Source organism: Sapajus apella, unplaced genomic scaffold (assembly GCF_009761245.1).
Source record: "Sapajus apella isolate SASKATOON/1434 unplaced genomic scaffold, GSC_monkey_1.0 scaffold1, whole genome shotgun sequence".
Lineage (NCBI taxonomy): Eukaryota > Metazoa > Chordata > Mammalia > Primates > Cebidae > Sapajus > Sapajus apella.
In genome coordinates, this window is record NW_022436941.1 from 72,376,431 (window position 1) to 72,391,744 (window position 15,314).

Here is a 15,314-nt window from a genome sequence, read left to right on the forward strand (position 1 = left end):
CAGTAGCTGGGATTACAGATGCCTGTCACTACACTGGCTCATTTTTGTATTTTTAGTAGAGATGGGATTTCACCATGTTAGTCAGGCTGTTCTTGAACTTCTGACCTCAAGTGATCTGCCCACCTTGGCTTCCCAAAGTGCTGGGATTACAGGCGTGAGGCACCATGCCCGGCCTGAAAAAGAACTCTTTACCAATTTGATCTACCTGTAGGGCTACTTTATAAAAGATTTTGTCAAAGTGGCTTGAGACACAAAGGTGCTCTATGGCTTACTATGTAGGGAGCCTAGAATGACTCAACTGACCATTCTTGTTTTTATTCTCTCTATAAACATGGCTGACTCATTTTAATAACAATTTCCTGGGTGAAAAATATTCACCTTACCAACTACATACAAAAGCACAACTATATATTGTCTTAAAACATATACATACAAATATAAATACACACACACACACACACACACACACACACACACACACACACAGGCATACACACACATGTACACACGAGTCCCATAAATTTCTGGTTAGAAAATGCTAGCTAAATGCTTTAACTGACTTCAGAATCAGAAACAAGGTGAAGGTCATGCTTCTCCCCGAAAATACCACTTCCTTATTTTTTTTTGAGACAGGGTGTCACTATGTCACCAAGGCTGGAGTATAGTGGTGTGATCACGGCTTGCTGCAGCTTCAACCTCCCCATGCTCAGGTAATCCTCTGAACTCAGCTTCCTGGGTGGCTGGGACTACAGGCACAGCACATACTACCATACCTGGCTAATTTTTGTATTTTTTGTAGAGACGGGCTTTGCCATGTTGCCTAGGCTGGTTTTGAACTCCTGAACTCAAGTGATCTTCCTGCCTCAGCCTCCCAAAGTGCTGGGATTACTGGTATGAGCCAGGGCACCAGGCCTAAAAATGCCCCTTCTTGATAGCATGACAGGATGACTATGGTCAATAATAATTTAATTGTATATTTAAAAATAACTAAAATAGTGTAAGCGGATGTATGTAATACAAAGGATAAATGCTTGAGGGGATGGAAAAAATAAAATACTATACGCAAAGGAAAAAAATAAAAAAAAAATAAATGATCTTTCTGCCAATTTGTTACTGAAAATCATAGGGAAGTCATGGTGCATACAGGGAGGGAGGAGCTGAGAGTGTGCTGCCAACATGAACGTCTCTCCCAGCTCTGGGGCGGAGGCCAACTGCTCACGCCTGATTACGCTAAAATGCTGCAGATCTGGAGCCACCTTTCTTTCAAGCGCATTTGGACAGGATAACTCATAAGGGCATAGTATGCTTATCTGAAAGTCATGGCCTGATTACAGAAATCAGAAACAATTAGGTAATCTGTCTGACAAACTCCATCTCCCCTGCAATGTTAGGAGAATGTCCTGTGCTTCACAGGGAAATGAACTCAACTCGTAGTAGTTACATACCTGGAGTAGCTACAACACCTAATATTTCTGAGCAGTATTTGGCATATTCACTTGCAGCATCCAGCGATGTGTTGGTATGAAGAGACTGATCAACTTTGCTCAAAACAATCTGGCGCAGGGTCAGTAGACCTAATAACATAAGAATGTTTGGGCATGTTTTAGAAAAGACAGAACTGTGTGTTCTATTATCACAAGATTGCAGATTCCAAAAACGGATTCCAGTAGTACTCATCACAAAATGGGAGCAGGACATCTCATTCTACTTAAGATTTAAAAGAGATGTGGTTTTCTGTCTTAGACAAAATCCCAGGGTTTCCTACTTCAGTATATTTAATATTCTTCACTCCTCATATTAGCACTATTGGGGTACCATTTAAAGGGAAAATAAGTTCTACAGAAGAAGATGCCAGCAATTTTTTTCTAAAATTACAAGTCATACCTGTGTTGACTAGTCTAGAAGCTACAAGTTTTTCAAGCAGATCATCTGAAATGGGGCTTCCGTCTTTATAATGTTTTGACAATCTTCGGAGGGAATCAATGTCCCACACCCAGTTTTCAAGCATTTGTGATGGCACTTCTACAAAGTCAGTTTCCACATTTGTTCCGCTAAATCGTGCAAAATCAGTCTAGAAAGCAAACACAGAGATTTTTTTTAAAGAACTGAATGAAAAGTACATATGCAATTAATAATTATTAAGAATCACCAAAACTTAAGGCAGAATCAGACTCAACTGCCCCTTTGAAAATAAAATACAGCAGCTGAGCAATAACCCCTAAATACTCTATATTGTGGTAATAATTTCATTCCTTTGAATTGTAAACAAGATTGGAACGATCATCAGGAAATCAAAACTCAAAAATACAAACAGTCTAAGCTAAAAACAAGCCTTAAGCTTTGAAAGCAAAAATATTTTAAAAGAATTTTCCATTAAAAATGAAGAGATCCATTAAACAAGCAATTTTTCCCTGGCTCCTCCTTCCAATTGCTTACTTCTGTTTACTCAGTACATGCCTTTCTGCGGCACTCATCACTCTATTGCTTAACTACTTAAGTTTTAACCAAAATTAATTAAAGAGTTAAATGACAACACTGTAGACTGATAACCTTTGAGTTTGCGATGCTTTGTATTCTAAACTTTAAATGAGCGGTTCTAAGATTACTATGTTGTAGAAAGCCAGATTTCTACCTCTCAGATTGGGTGGACAATGTTACTTTAAAATAAGAAGCCGCTTCAGTAGGAGTTAGGTTTGTAAATTAATTGGCAAGTGGAGTGAGTTATATGCTATAGGAAAAGAGAAACAAGGGATGTATTCAAAAGTTAGAGCACTCCTGGTGCTCTAACTTCAGAATAAAGGACTTATTCTGGAGGCCTGAGCTGAGTTAAAAAAACAAAAGAGGTATCCGAGTCATGGCACCAGAATAAAAAAAAAAAAAAAAAAAAGGTTTAAAAAGTTTAATGAAACCAAGTTTAGTAAATTCTTGAGTCAGACGTCAGAAAAGCTCTCAAGCAGAAAAACAGAGATTCACTAAAACAGGCTAGTGTTTTTAACCTTCACACAGTCCTTCAAACACTTGTAAAACTGCCATTGGCAGAGAAGACTTAGCATTTATCCTACTGGGTCATCTGCAGAATGGGGCTCCTCATTCTATTGTCTTTCCCTGAACCACTGTCCTGTTTTTCTCTTCTGATGCATTACATTCCAACCTTCTCTCCCTGACTTCATCATCCCTGAGGCTCCAAAAGGAGGGGAAAGGGAAGAGGGACGTAACCACCAGAGAAGGCAGCAGATGGGGTGCCGAATCAGCGGCAAATACCCACTCTGCTTTTTGGCCCAGGGCAGAGGCACAGATGTCAATGCCATCTCACATTCTGCCTTCCTCTCTTTATGCAAAAAAATGTTTTGCTTGACTTCTCATTAAAATTGTGCTGATTCTAGATATGAAGAGCTGCAAATATTAAAGGGGCAAGGATAACTAAATCCACTGGGTTCTGGAATTAGGCCACCTCTATTGAGGACATCCCAATTAAAAAATTTTTGCAGGGAGGCTGGGTGCGGTGGCTCACGCCTGTAATCCCAGCACTTAGGGTGACCGAGGTGGGTAGATCCCAGGGTCAGGAGTTCAAGACCAGCCCGGCCAAGATGGTGAAACCCCATCTCTACTAAAAATACAAAAAAAAAAAATTAGCTGGGCATAGTGGCGGGCACCTGTAATCCCAGCTATTGGGAGGCCGAGGCAGGAGAAGTGCTTGAACCCAGGAGGCAGAGGTTGCAGTGAGCTGCGATCACACCACCGCACTCTAGGCTGGCCAACAGAGTGAGACTCCATCTCAAAAAAAAAAAAAAAAAAAAAATTATTGCAGGGAAAGAGGTAAGGGTCCCAGAAATGGAATATTTTGTCTCATTATGGTATATGATGTTCTAAGATCACATCCTATATCATAGATAAAACAATCTTATACAGTAATTACAACAGCTAATATCTGTTGAGACTTTACTACGTCAGGCATTATAGCCATACCTTAGAGATATTGTGGGTTTAGTTCCAGATCACTGCAATGAAGTGAATATCACAATAAAGTGAGCTACATATATTTTTTGGTTTTCCAGTACAGATAAAAGTCTATACGTTAACATTATACTGTAGTCTATTAACTGTTCAAAAGAATTACCTAAAAAAACAATGTACATGGCTGGGCATGGTGGTTCATCCTAGCACTTTGGGAGGCCAAGGAGGGTGGATCACCTGAGGTCAGAAGTTCAGGCCAGCCTGGCCAACACGGTGAAATCCTGTCTGTACTAAAAATATAAAAATTAGCCACACGTGGTGGCAGGCACCTGTAATTCCAGCTACTCGGATGGCTGAGGCAGGAGAATCACTTGAACCTGGGAGGTGGAGGTTGCAGTGAGCCAAGATGGCACCACTGCATTCCAGCCTGGGTGACAGAGTGTGGCTCTGTCTATACACACACACACACACACACACACACACACACAGAGACACACACACATACAATGTACATACCTTGTATGTTAAAAAATACTAATGATCATCTGAGGCTTTGACAAACTATAATCTTTTTGTTGATGGAGGCTCTTGCTTCCATCAATGTTGATGGTTACTGACTGATCAGGGTGGTACTTATGATCAGGGTGCTGACTGATCAGGGTGGTAGTTATGGAAGGTTGGCATGGCTGTGGCAATTTCTTTCCTTTTTTTGAGACAGGGTCTTACTCTGTTGCCCAGGCAGGAGTGCAGTAGTACGATCTTGGCTCACTGCAACCTCTGCCTCCCGGGTTCAAGCAATCCTCCCGCCTTGGCCTTCCTAGTAGCTGGGACTCCAGGCAGGTGCCACCATGCCTGGCTAATTTTTGCATTTTTAGTAGAGATGGGGTTTCACCGTGTTGACCATGTTGGTCTCAAGCTCCTGACCTCAGGTGATTCGCTTGTCTCAGCCTCCCAAAGTGCTGGGATTATAGGTGTGAGCCACCATGCCTGGCTGTAATTTCTTAAGACAAAGATGAAGTTTGCCACATCAATGGACCCTTCCTTTCATGAAAGATTTCTTGGTGGCATGTGATACTGTGAGATAGCATTTCACCCACAATAGAATGTCTTTCAAAACTGGAGTCAATTATCTCAATACCTGCCACTGCTTTACCAACTAAGTTTACGTAATATTCTAAATCCTCTGTGGTCATTTCAATGATATTCACAGCATCTTCAGCAGGAGTAGACTGCAAATCAAGAAGTCACTTTTGTTGCTCATCTCTTTAAGTTTTATCTGAGATGGCAGCAATTCAGTCTCATCTTCAGGCTCCACTTCTAATTTTAATTCTCTTGCTGTTTCTACAATATCTGCAGTTCCTTCCTCCTTCCAGGTCTTGAACTCCTTCCCGAAAGTCATCTATGAGGGTTGAAATCAATTTCTTCCAAATTTCTGTTAATGTTGACATTTGATCTCTTCCCATGAATCATGCATGTTCTTAAATGGCATTTGGAATGGTGAATCCTTTCCAAAAGGTTGTCAATGTACTTTGGCCAGATCCATCAGAGAAATTACTATCTATGACAGCTATAGTCTTATGAAATGTATTTCTCGTATCATAAGACTTGAAAGTTGAAATTACTCCTTAATCCATGGACAGCAGAATGGCTATTGTGTTTGCAGGCATGAAAACAACATAATTTCCTTGAACATCTCCATCTGAGCTCTTGTGTGACCAGGTGCATCGTCAAGGAGCAGTAATTCTTTGAAAGGAATCTATTTTTTTGAGCAGTAGATCTCAACAGTGGCTTAAAATAGTAAGCCATGCTGTAAACAGGTGTACTGTCATCCAGGCTTTGCTGTTTCATTTATAGGGCACAGGCAGAGTAGATTCAGCATAATTCTTAAGGGCCCTAGAATTTTCAGAATGGTAAATAAGCAGTGGCTTCAACTTCAAGTCACCAGCTGCTTTAGCCCCTAAGAGGAGAGTCAGCCTGACCTTTGCAGTTTTCAAGATAGGCATTGACATCTCCTCTCTAGCTCTCCAGAAAGTCCTAGATGGCATCTTCTTCCAACAGAAGGCTGTTTCATCTACATGGAAAATCTGTCATTTAGTGGAGCCACCTTCATCAATGATCTTAACTAGGTCTTCTGGATAACTTGCCACACCTTCTACATCAGCAACTGCTGCTCCACCTTGTTCTATGTTAGCGACAGCTTCTTTCTTTGAACCTCATGAACTATAACCTCTGCTAGCTTCCAACTTTCCTTCTGTAGCTCTCACTTCTCTCAGCCTTCATAGAATGGGAGTTAGGGTCTTGCTCTGGATTAGGCTGTGGCTTAAGGGAATGTTGTGGCTGGTTTCCTCTTCTATCCAGACCACTCAAAGTTTCTTCAATCAGCAACAAGTCTATTTTGCTTTCTTATTATTTGTGTGTTTACTGGAGTAGCACTTTTAATAACTTTTAAGAAATTTTCCTTTTGTTTCATAACTTTACTGACTGGCACAAGAGGCCTATCTCACCTTTTGACATGCCTCTCTCACGAAGCTTGATCATTTCTAGCTTTTGATTTAAAGCAAAAGACTTATGACTCTTCCTTTCACGTGAACACTTACAGGTCATTGTAGGGTTACTGACTGATCTAATTTCAACATTGTTGAGTCTCAGAGAATAGGAGATCAAAGGAGGGGGTGAGAAAATGAGAAATGGCTCGGTGGAGCAGTCAGTACACACGTAACATTCATCAATTAAGTTCTCCAAGAGCATGGCTTGTGGCACCTCAAAACAATTGCAATAGTAATATCAAAGATTGCTGGTCACAATAACAGATATAATAATGACGAAAAAGTCTGAAATACTGTGAGAATTACAAAAATGTGACACAGAGACACAAAGTGAGCATATTCTGCCGGAAAAATAGCACTGATAGATGTGCCTGGGCAACATGGCGAGACCCTGTCTCTATGTAATAAAAAAAGAAATCACTGATCACAGATCATCATAACAGATATAATAACAATGAAAAAGTCATCCGGATGTGGTGGCTCACACCTGCAATCCCAGGATTCCAAAGGCCATGGCGGGGTGGATCATTTGAGGTCTGGAGTTCCAGACCAGCCTGGTCCACATGGTGAAACCCATGTCTACTAAATATATGAAAAAGATTAGCTGGGTGTGGTGGCATGCATCTGTAATCCCAGCTACTGAGGAGGTTGAGACAGGAGAACTGCTTGAATCTGGGAGGCGGAGGTTGCAGTGAGCTGAGACTGCACCACTAGACTCCAACCTGGGCAACAGAGTGCGACTCCATCAGAGCGCAGCATCTTCTTCCAACAGAAGGTTGTTTCATCTGCTCATCATCAAAGAAAAGAAAAATGTCTGAAATATTGTGAGAATCCCAAAATGTGACACACAGACATAGAGTAAGCATATGCTGTTGGAAAAACAGCACTGAGACACTTGCTTAAAGCAAGGTTGACATAAACCTTCAATTTGTAAAAAACATAGCGTATGTGAAGTACAGTAAAGTGAAGGACAATAAAATGATGTATGCTTATATGACAGGCTCTTTACGTGGATTATTTGATTTAAATACCAAAATAATTGTATGAAGTAACTATCTCCCTTTTTGAGATAAGGAAACTAAGGCGTACAGAGATTAATGATGTAACTTCAATTTGAAAGCAGGCAGTCTGACTTCATAACCCACAATCTTAACCACAAATGCTACAGTGCTCTGTAGAGTGGAAAAAAAAAAAAAGGTTAAATGATGATATTCCAAAATGACTAAATCCTCTCGGATGGGATCTAAAATACAAAAGTCTTATATCAAACCCTCCTTTACATGAAGAGTTAAAGTGAGTTTTCAGTGTGCTTCCTTAGAAATTTGACTTCTTTATTCTGGAAGATTTTTCAAAGATCAAACACGAGGCTGAGGTCAAAGACCAGCCTTTGTAACCCTCTATCCTGAATTTGGGATTCTGTAATACTACTGATGACAGTGGTGGCCCATTCCAGCTACAGTGGGGGAAGCCTGGCTGGGGCTGTGAGCTCTATGGAGCTGGCAGGAGCCAGGAACAGGCAGAAGTCCTGCCCGCTTCTGAGTTGGCAGGGCAGGAGCCTCATCCTCCTGGGCATAACTGCGGCTGCCCAAGTTGTGGCTGATGACCTGGGTATGCCTGTGCTCTTGGGGTCCAAAAGCAGGTAGGATCCCTGCCCTCCTGGGCACAGCTGCAGCTGCCTAAGCCACGGATGCAGACACAGGCATCCTTGTGCTCTTGGGGGCTGGGAGCAGGTAGGAGACCTGCCCTCCTGGGTGTAGCTGCAGCTGCCCAGCTACGGATATGGACCCAGGCATCTCTGCACTCTCAGGGGCCCAGGACGCTCCCCCTACCTGCTAATGGCACTTGTTCTGATTTTGGAGCAATGTTGAGGCCAAGCTCAGGCACTGTCACAACCTGGCCAGGTGTGTGTATGGTCAGGACACCACTGACACGCCAGCCCCCTACTGCCTCGACCCCCACTGGACATTGGGCACATGGGAGGGAAGCTGAGGTGGGGAGCCTAGGGCAGCTCAGCACTGGCCTACTGTTCCTCCTCTGCATGAACAGCCTCGGCACCATAAACAGTGGTAGCAGGCAGACAGGTCCCTGGGCAGAAAGGGGTGAGTCTCCGGTGAAGCCCCACCTTCAAGCCAGGGAAGGCCTGAAGCCTGGGGGTCAGGCTGCCAGTCCTGTAGACCAGAGTGGGAACTTATGGTGCTTTTTCTGGAACCACCCATAGACCAATCAGCCTGTACTTTCTCACCTCTGAAGCCCATTAAAAACCCTGGACTCAGCCAGACTTTAGTAGATGTCAGGACAACCAGCTGCTGAGAGGAGCTACTCACTCCAGGGTGTCCTCTATGCTGGAAGCTGAGCAGATGTCAGGATGATCAGCTGTGGAAAGGAGCTACCCATCCCAGTGTCTCCTCTCTGCTGAGAGCTGAAAACACAATGGGACAACCAGCTATGGAAAGGAGTTACCTACCCTAGGGTCTCCTCTCTGCTGAGAGCTGAACCCTCTATGGGATGACCTGCCTGTGGAGAGGAGCTACCCAATCCAGGGTCTCCTCTCCGCTGACAGCTGAACACTCATCAGGACACCCTGGCTGTGGAGAGGAGCTACCCACTGTGTGTCTCCTCTGAGCTGTTCTATTGCTCAATAAAACTCCTCTTTGCCTTGCTCACCCTCCACTTGTTTGTGTATGTCATTCTTCCTGGGCATGCGACAGGAACTCGGGACCCGTTGAATGGTGAGGCCAAAAGAGCTGTAACACAAACAGGGCTGAAACATGCCCCTTGCCTGCCATGCTGTGGGTAACAAAAAGGAGAAAAGAGTTGTGGCCCTTCAGGGAACCCAGACCTAGGAGTTCCCCAAGCCAGGGCTGTGATACCTTCTTTGGGGCTCTGTGGTTCCCAGTATATCTAAGCTTCAGGGTACCACTGCATTCCCCAGTACCAGCCAAGAAAGCTGCCTGTGGTACGCCTGATCCAGCTGCAGCCTTGCAAGGAGCCGGCGCCTGTGCCAGTACCTGGAGCTGCCTGCACCGCCATAGCCAGCATACCTGTCTGTACGCAGTGGCTGGACTCCATGCTCACTCACTCACTCACCCCTCACCACTTCACTTGCGCTTGGCAGGCATGGGATCCAGGCTAGTAATGTCAGCTGAGTGCAGCCTGCCAGGCTGAGTGGCCTAGTGGGCCCAAGCAAAACTTGGGCAAAGGCATCACTGGCCACAGAGGTTTCTGGCTGGTGATGTGACACCCCAAGGATCCCGTGACACTACTGCACGATTTTCTCAAGGTGATGGTTTTTAAATAGGTACTAACAGCAAATAAAGGCCAATTCCCACAATCAGTCACCCCATATGATATACTGACAAAAACACAGACTTTGTATACCCTGCTTATATGAAGATTTTTCAGTCATTAGTTGCATATGAGGGAGGAAATCAACTCCAAATGACAATAAAAAAGTGTGTGTGTGTGTGTGTGTAGGGGAGGATTCAGTATCCAGAAAAAAAACATAAACAAATGAATAATTCATAAGTTAGAGTGAAAACTGAATAAAATAAGAAACAGTTATGTCATGCGGAATAGAGAAGAGAGGGCTTATTCTATTCAAAAGCCATTTTGTAGTTGGGGAGAGAGCACAGCAAATGAATGAAAGATCAACAATGTCTTCTAAAGAACAAAAGGAAATGTTTGTAAGGAGAAAAAGCTAAAAATAACCCTACTGCTTACTAATTTCCCGAAAGTTGGTCATGCCGTTTCTCTGTGAGCCTGTTGGGCAACATCATTTAAATATTTTTCAAATGAAAAGGACAAAGAACCTACAAAATTCAAAAGCTCAATTTCCAGCAAACAGCTGAATTCTCAAGAGAAAAGAATCCACAGTCAGCCACTGTGTAAGTCCACACAGAAACCATGAGTAAGACTTATATACACCTAGCAGCCTGATGGGTCTTACACAAAACAGCATGGCTGCTGAACCTTTTACTCACTGTTGGCCAGCCAACAAATACCATTCCCCAGTTTTTAAACTATAATCCAAAGAACCCTAAAAAAGTACTTTGTATAGTTATCAATGCAAACAATTTGAAGGTGTTGATAATAGTTGCCTATGGGCCATGATAATTATTAATGCTAACGTATTTCCCAGATAAAGCAGAACACTGTAAAAAAACACACAAAATAATCCAATTAACAATATTTTTCGTAGCTGACACTTCAAAGAGTTTTAGGACATTTTTGCTGCAGGAAATATTTGGATAATAAAAGCCTAGAAAACAATGTAAACTTAGATTCCTGTTTGGTTAGAAGTTCTTGAGAGGAAGACAGTTGTCTAAATATGCGATTTTGGCCAGGCACAGTGGCTCATGCCTGTAATTCCAGCACTTTGAGAGGCTGAGGCAGGAGAATCGCTTGAGCTCAGGAGTTCAAGATCAGCCTGGGCAACATGGTGAAACCGTGTCTCTACAAAAAATACAAAAACATTAGCTGGACATGGTGGTGCATTCCTATAGTCCCAGCTACTCAGGAGTCCGAGATGGGGGGATGGCTTGAGGCTGGGAGGCTGAGGCTGCAGTGAGCCATGATCATACCACTGCACTCCAGTCTGGGTGACAGAGTGAGACTCTGCCTCAAATAAACAAATAAATAAATAAATAAATAAATGTTTACTATCTTTTAAACAAACAATAGGATATATAAAACGTACTGTTTCAGATTTTTACAACAGATGTCTTGATGCTATAGAGATTAACTGCAATTCCTAAAGTACAGTAAGAGCAGGAACAGAATCATGTAAATTGAAGCTTAGGAAGTCCTGTGATCTTTTGCTGTATTTAAAGGCCAAAGTCTTACATTGTTATAATTAAGAGACCGGTTGCTTTTAATGGCTATAGCTAAGTGTTATTTTCACGATAGCAAATCCCAACTCAAAGAAAAGGCAGTTGCTGAAATCGATAAGTGTATTGTGCTCAAGAAAAAGGACAGGCCTCAGGAGATCTGACAGTGGCTGTCTGAGGTGATCCAGTATTGATTTCTTAGCAGTTATTCCATATCCTGGCCTGTCCAATCTATCCCTAAATCCAGGGATGATGGAGAAGTTTATATAACAAGGTAAGGCATTTTTTTTTTTAAAGTGACCACTATCTAGTAGACTTTGCCATAAATAGATGATTAAAAAGCCATAGTTTTAACTTCACAACATACTGAGCGAATACTGGAAACAGTAGAAATAAAGATAATGTGTTGACTTCCTTCTTCATCTTCACAACTGCCCTATAGAACTATACAGTTCAGTAACACCATCATCCTTTAAAGGATCCAGGTAATAACATAATTTGGAGAAGTTTTGAAACAGGCTTGCTCCCAAACTAGCTATACCTACCTGATCAGGTACATCTTATTTAAACTGCTTCTTTTTAAGATGAAAACAAATAAAGGAACTATTCAAACTCAAATGCTAAGGTTAGATAGAGAGTATGCTTTATTCACCACTGTATTTCCAAAATCCAGCACAGAAAGTAAAGGATGCCCAATAAATACTTGTGAAATGGGTGAAGCTCTGGGGAGAATGTTTCTATATGAAGATTCAAACTTAAACAACTCAAAGATATTTTCTCTTGTTACCATTCTTGACTTGACCTCAACCTCTCACCTCCCTAGTTTTTTCAATACTTCAAATTCTTTTATTATTTTCCTCAATCTAAATTCTAAACATTCAAGATACTATAACTTTTCTTTTTTGAATCCCATCCTACCATACATAGTATGACATGTCAGACACAATAGATAATCAATAATTCTGTTTCTCAAAATAACTATATAGGCCAGGCATGATGGCTTACGCCTGTAATCCCAGCATTTTGGGAGGCTGATATGGGCAGACTGCTTGAGCCCAGGAATTCAAGACCAGCCTGGGCAACATGGTGAAACCCTATCTCTACAAAAAATACAAAATTTACCAGGGGTAGTGGTACACGCCTGTGGTCCCAGCTACATAGGAAACTGAGGTGGGAGGATCAACTGAGCCTGGAGGGGAGGATGCTACAGTGAGCCATGATTGTGCCACTGCATTCCAGCCTGAGTGACCAGAGTGAGACCCTGTCTCCAAAAACAAACAAAAAAACTAAACATCTCTGTCTTAAAATAATACATGTAGAAAATGCACTAAGCAATTTAAAGAAATAAGCACATTCCCAAATAAACATTATGCATTAATATATTCATATTTTGGTTTATGACTTCATTTATTTACACATGTAAGTATTCTCTGTATATGTATAAGCAAACAAATAAAACAACAAAAAGATTCTGAAATAAATTACATCTGAAGTTAAAGTCACAAACTGTAACAGTGTGTAGGAGTTGGGGCTAGGGTGACAGGGTAACACTTAGCAGAGGCCACAAGGTTGCTGATAAGGGTTCACTGTATTTTAGGACTGAAACCTCAACAGTCAACTCACACACAGAGAAACACAGAACTAGATAAATGCATTCATTCCACATTATTAAATAGAGTGTCATTTAATAAACGTAAGAGAAGAAAGTCCATCCAACAGAAACACACATTTGGAAGACCAAATTCAGACCATGAAATAGTGCTGTCTCCAGTGCATGGAATGGGAGCACAAAGAGGCAATAAAGTAGAGCAGTTAGGTCATGACTATCATATCCTGGGCAGGTCCTTCTAAGTCTCAGATTTTTCACTTGGAAAATGGGGACAATAACAGTACCCATCTACATCAGAGCATACTGTGAAGATAAAATGAATTATAACTCTCCAGGACAGAGCACCTGGGGAAAAATAAAAGGGGGGGCGGTTATGAGTTCTGCTGCAGCAGACTTAAGCGTACCTGCCCAGCAGCTCTAAATGAACAACAGAGCTCACGGCTCAGCACTTGAGCTCCTATAAAGGACAGACTGTCTCCTCAAGCAGCTCCTGACCCCCCATATATCCAAAGAGTCACCTCATAAAGGAGAGCTCAGACTGACATCTGGCAGGTATCCTTCTGTGACAAAGATAGCAGAAGAAGAAACTGGCAGCAACCCTTACTGTTCTGCAGCTGCTGCAGGTGATCCCCAGGCAAGCAGGGCCTGGAGTGGACCTCAGCATTCCTACAGCAGAGGGGCCAGACTGTTAGAAGGAAAACTAAGAAACCAAAAGAAATAACTTCAACATCAACAAACTGGACGTCCAAAAGAGACCCAAACTGAAAGTCAACAACTACAAAGACGACAGGTGGATAAATCCACAAAGATAGGAAGAAACCAGCACAAAAAGGATGAAAACATCCGAAACCAGAACACCTCTCCTCCTACAAGGGATCACAACTCCTCACCAGCAAAGGAACAAGGCTGGATGGAGAAGGAGTATGATGAATTGACAGAATCAGGCTTCAGAAGGTGGGTAATAAGAAACTTCTGTGAGCTAAAAGAACATGTTCTAGCCCAATGCAAAGAAACTAGGAACGTTGAAAAAAGATTTGATGAAATGCTAACAAGAATAAACAACTTAGAGAGGAATATAAGTGAATTGATGGAGCTGAAAAACACAACATGAGAACTTTGCGAAGCATACACAAATTTCAACAGCCAAATTGACGAAGAAGAAGAAAGGATATCAGAGGTCAAAGATCAACTCAATGAAATAAAATGAGAAGGCAAGATTAGAGAAAAAAGGGTAAAAAGGAATGAACAAAGTCTCCAAGAAATATGGGACTATGTGAAAAGACCTAATCTACGTTTGATAGGTGTACCTGAATGTGACAGAGAGAATGAATCCAAGCTGGAAAATACTATTCAGGATATTACGTCCCCAACCTAGCAAGTGAGGTCAATATTCAAGTCCAGGAAATACAGAAAACACCACAAAGATATTCCTCAGGAAGAGCAACCCCAAGGCACATAATCGTCAGATTCACCAGGGTTGAAATGAAGGAGAAAATGCTAAGGGCAGCCAGAGAGAAGGGTCGGGTTACCCACAAAGGGAAGCCCATCAGACTCACAGCAGGTCTCTCAGTAGAAACACCATTGTCAATATTAGACAGATCAACGAGACAGAAAATTAACAAGGATATCCAGGACTTGAACTCAGACCTGGAACAAGCAACCTAATAGACATTTACAGAACTCCCCACCCCAAATCCACAGAATATACATTCTTCTCAGCACCATAGCGCACCTACTCTAAAACTGACCACATAATTGGAAGTAAATCACTCCTCAGCAAATGCAAAAGAATGGAAATCGTAATAAACAGTCTCTCAGACCACAGTGCAATCAAGTTAGAACTCAGAATTCTGAAACTAACTCAGAACCGCACAGCTTCATGGAAACTGAACAACTGGCTCTTGAATGTTGACTGGATAAACAATGAAATGAAGGCACAAACAGAGATGTTCTTCGAAACCAACGAGAATGAAGACACAACATACCAGAATCTCTGGGACACATTTAAAGCAGTCTCTAGAGGAAAATATATAGCAATAAATGCCCACCTGAGAAGCAAGGAGAGATCTAAAATCGACACCCTATAGTCAAAATTGAAAGAACTAGAGGAGCAAGATCAAAAAAACTCAAAACCTAGTAGAAGACAAGAAATAACTAAGACCAGGGCAGAAGTGAAGGAGATAGAGACACAAAAACCCCTTCAAAAAAATCAGTAAATCAAGGAGCTGGTTTTTTGAAAAGATCAACAAAATAGACAGACCACTAGCCAGATTAATAAAAAAGAAAATAGAGAAGAGTCAAATAGATGCAATAAAAAACGATAAAGGGATATCACCACAGATTCCACAGAAATACAAACTACCATCAGAGATTATTACA

At 41.9% G+C, this 15,314-nt stretch overlaps 1 protein-coding gene across 3 annotated transcripts in view; it reads right to left on the reverse strand.

Moving 5' to 3' along the window:
• Nucleotides 1-15,314, reverse strand: part of NLN (neurolysin) — a 105,802-nt gene that overhangs the window by 13,674 nt on the left and 76,814 nt on the right. For all 3 annotated transcript variants that reach the window (XM_032279498.1, XM_032279488.1, XM_032279506.1), the window contains 2 exons: nucleotides 1,885-2,071; nucleotides 1,446-1,574 (listed from right to left, as the gene is read on the reverse strand). In XM_032279498.1, coding sequence (XP_032135389.1) covers nucleotides 1,446-1,574; nucleotides 1,885-2,071 — 316 coding nt within the window. The remainder of the gene's footprint in view (nucleotides 1-1,445; nucleotides 1,575-1,884; nucleotides 2,072-15,314) is intronic.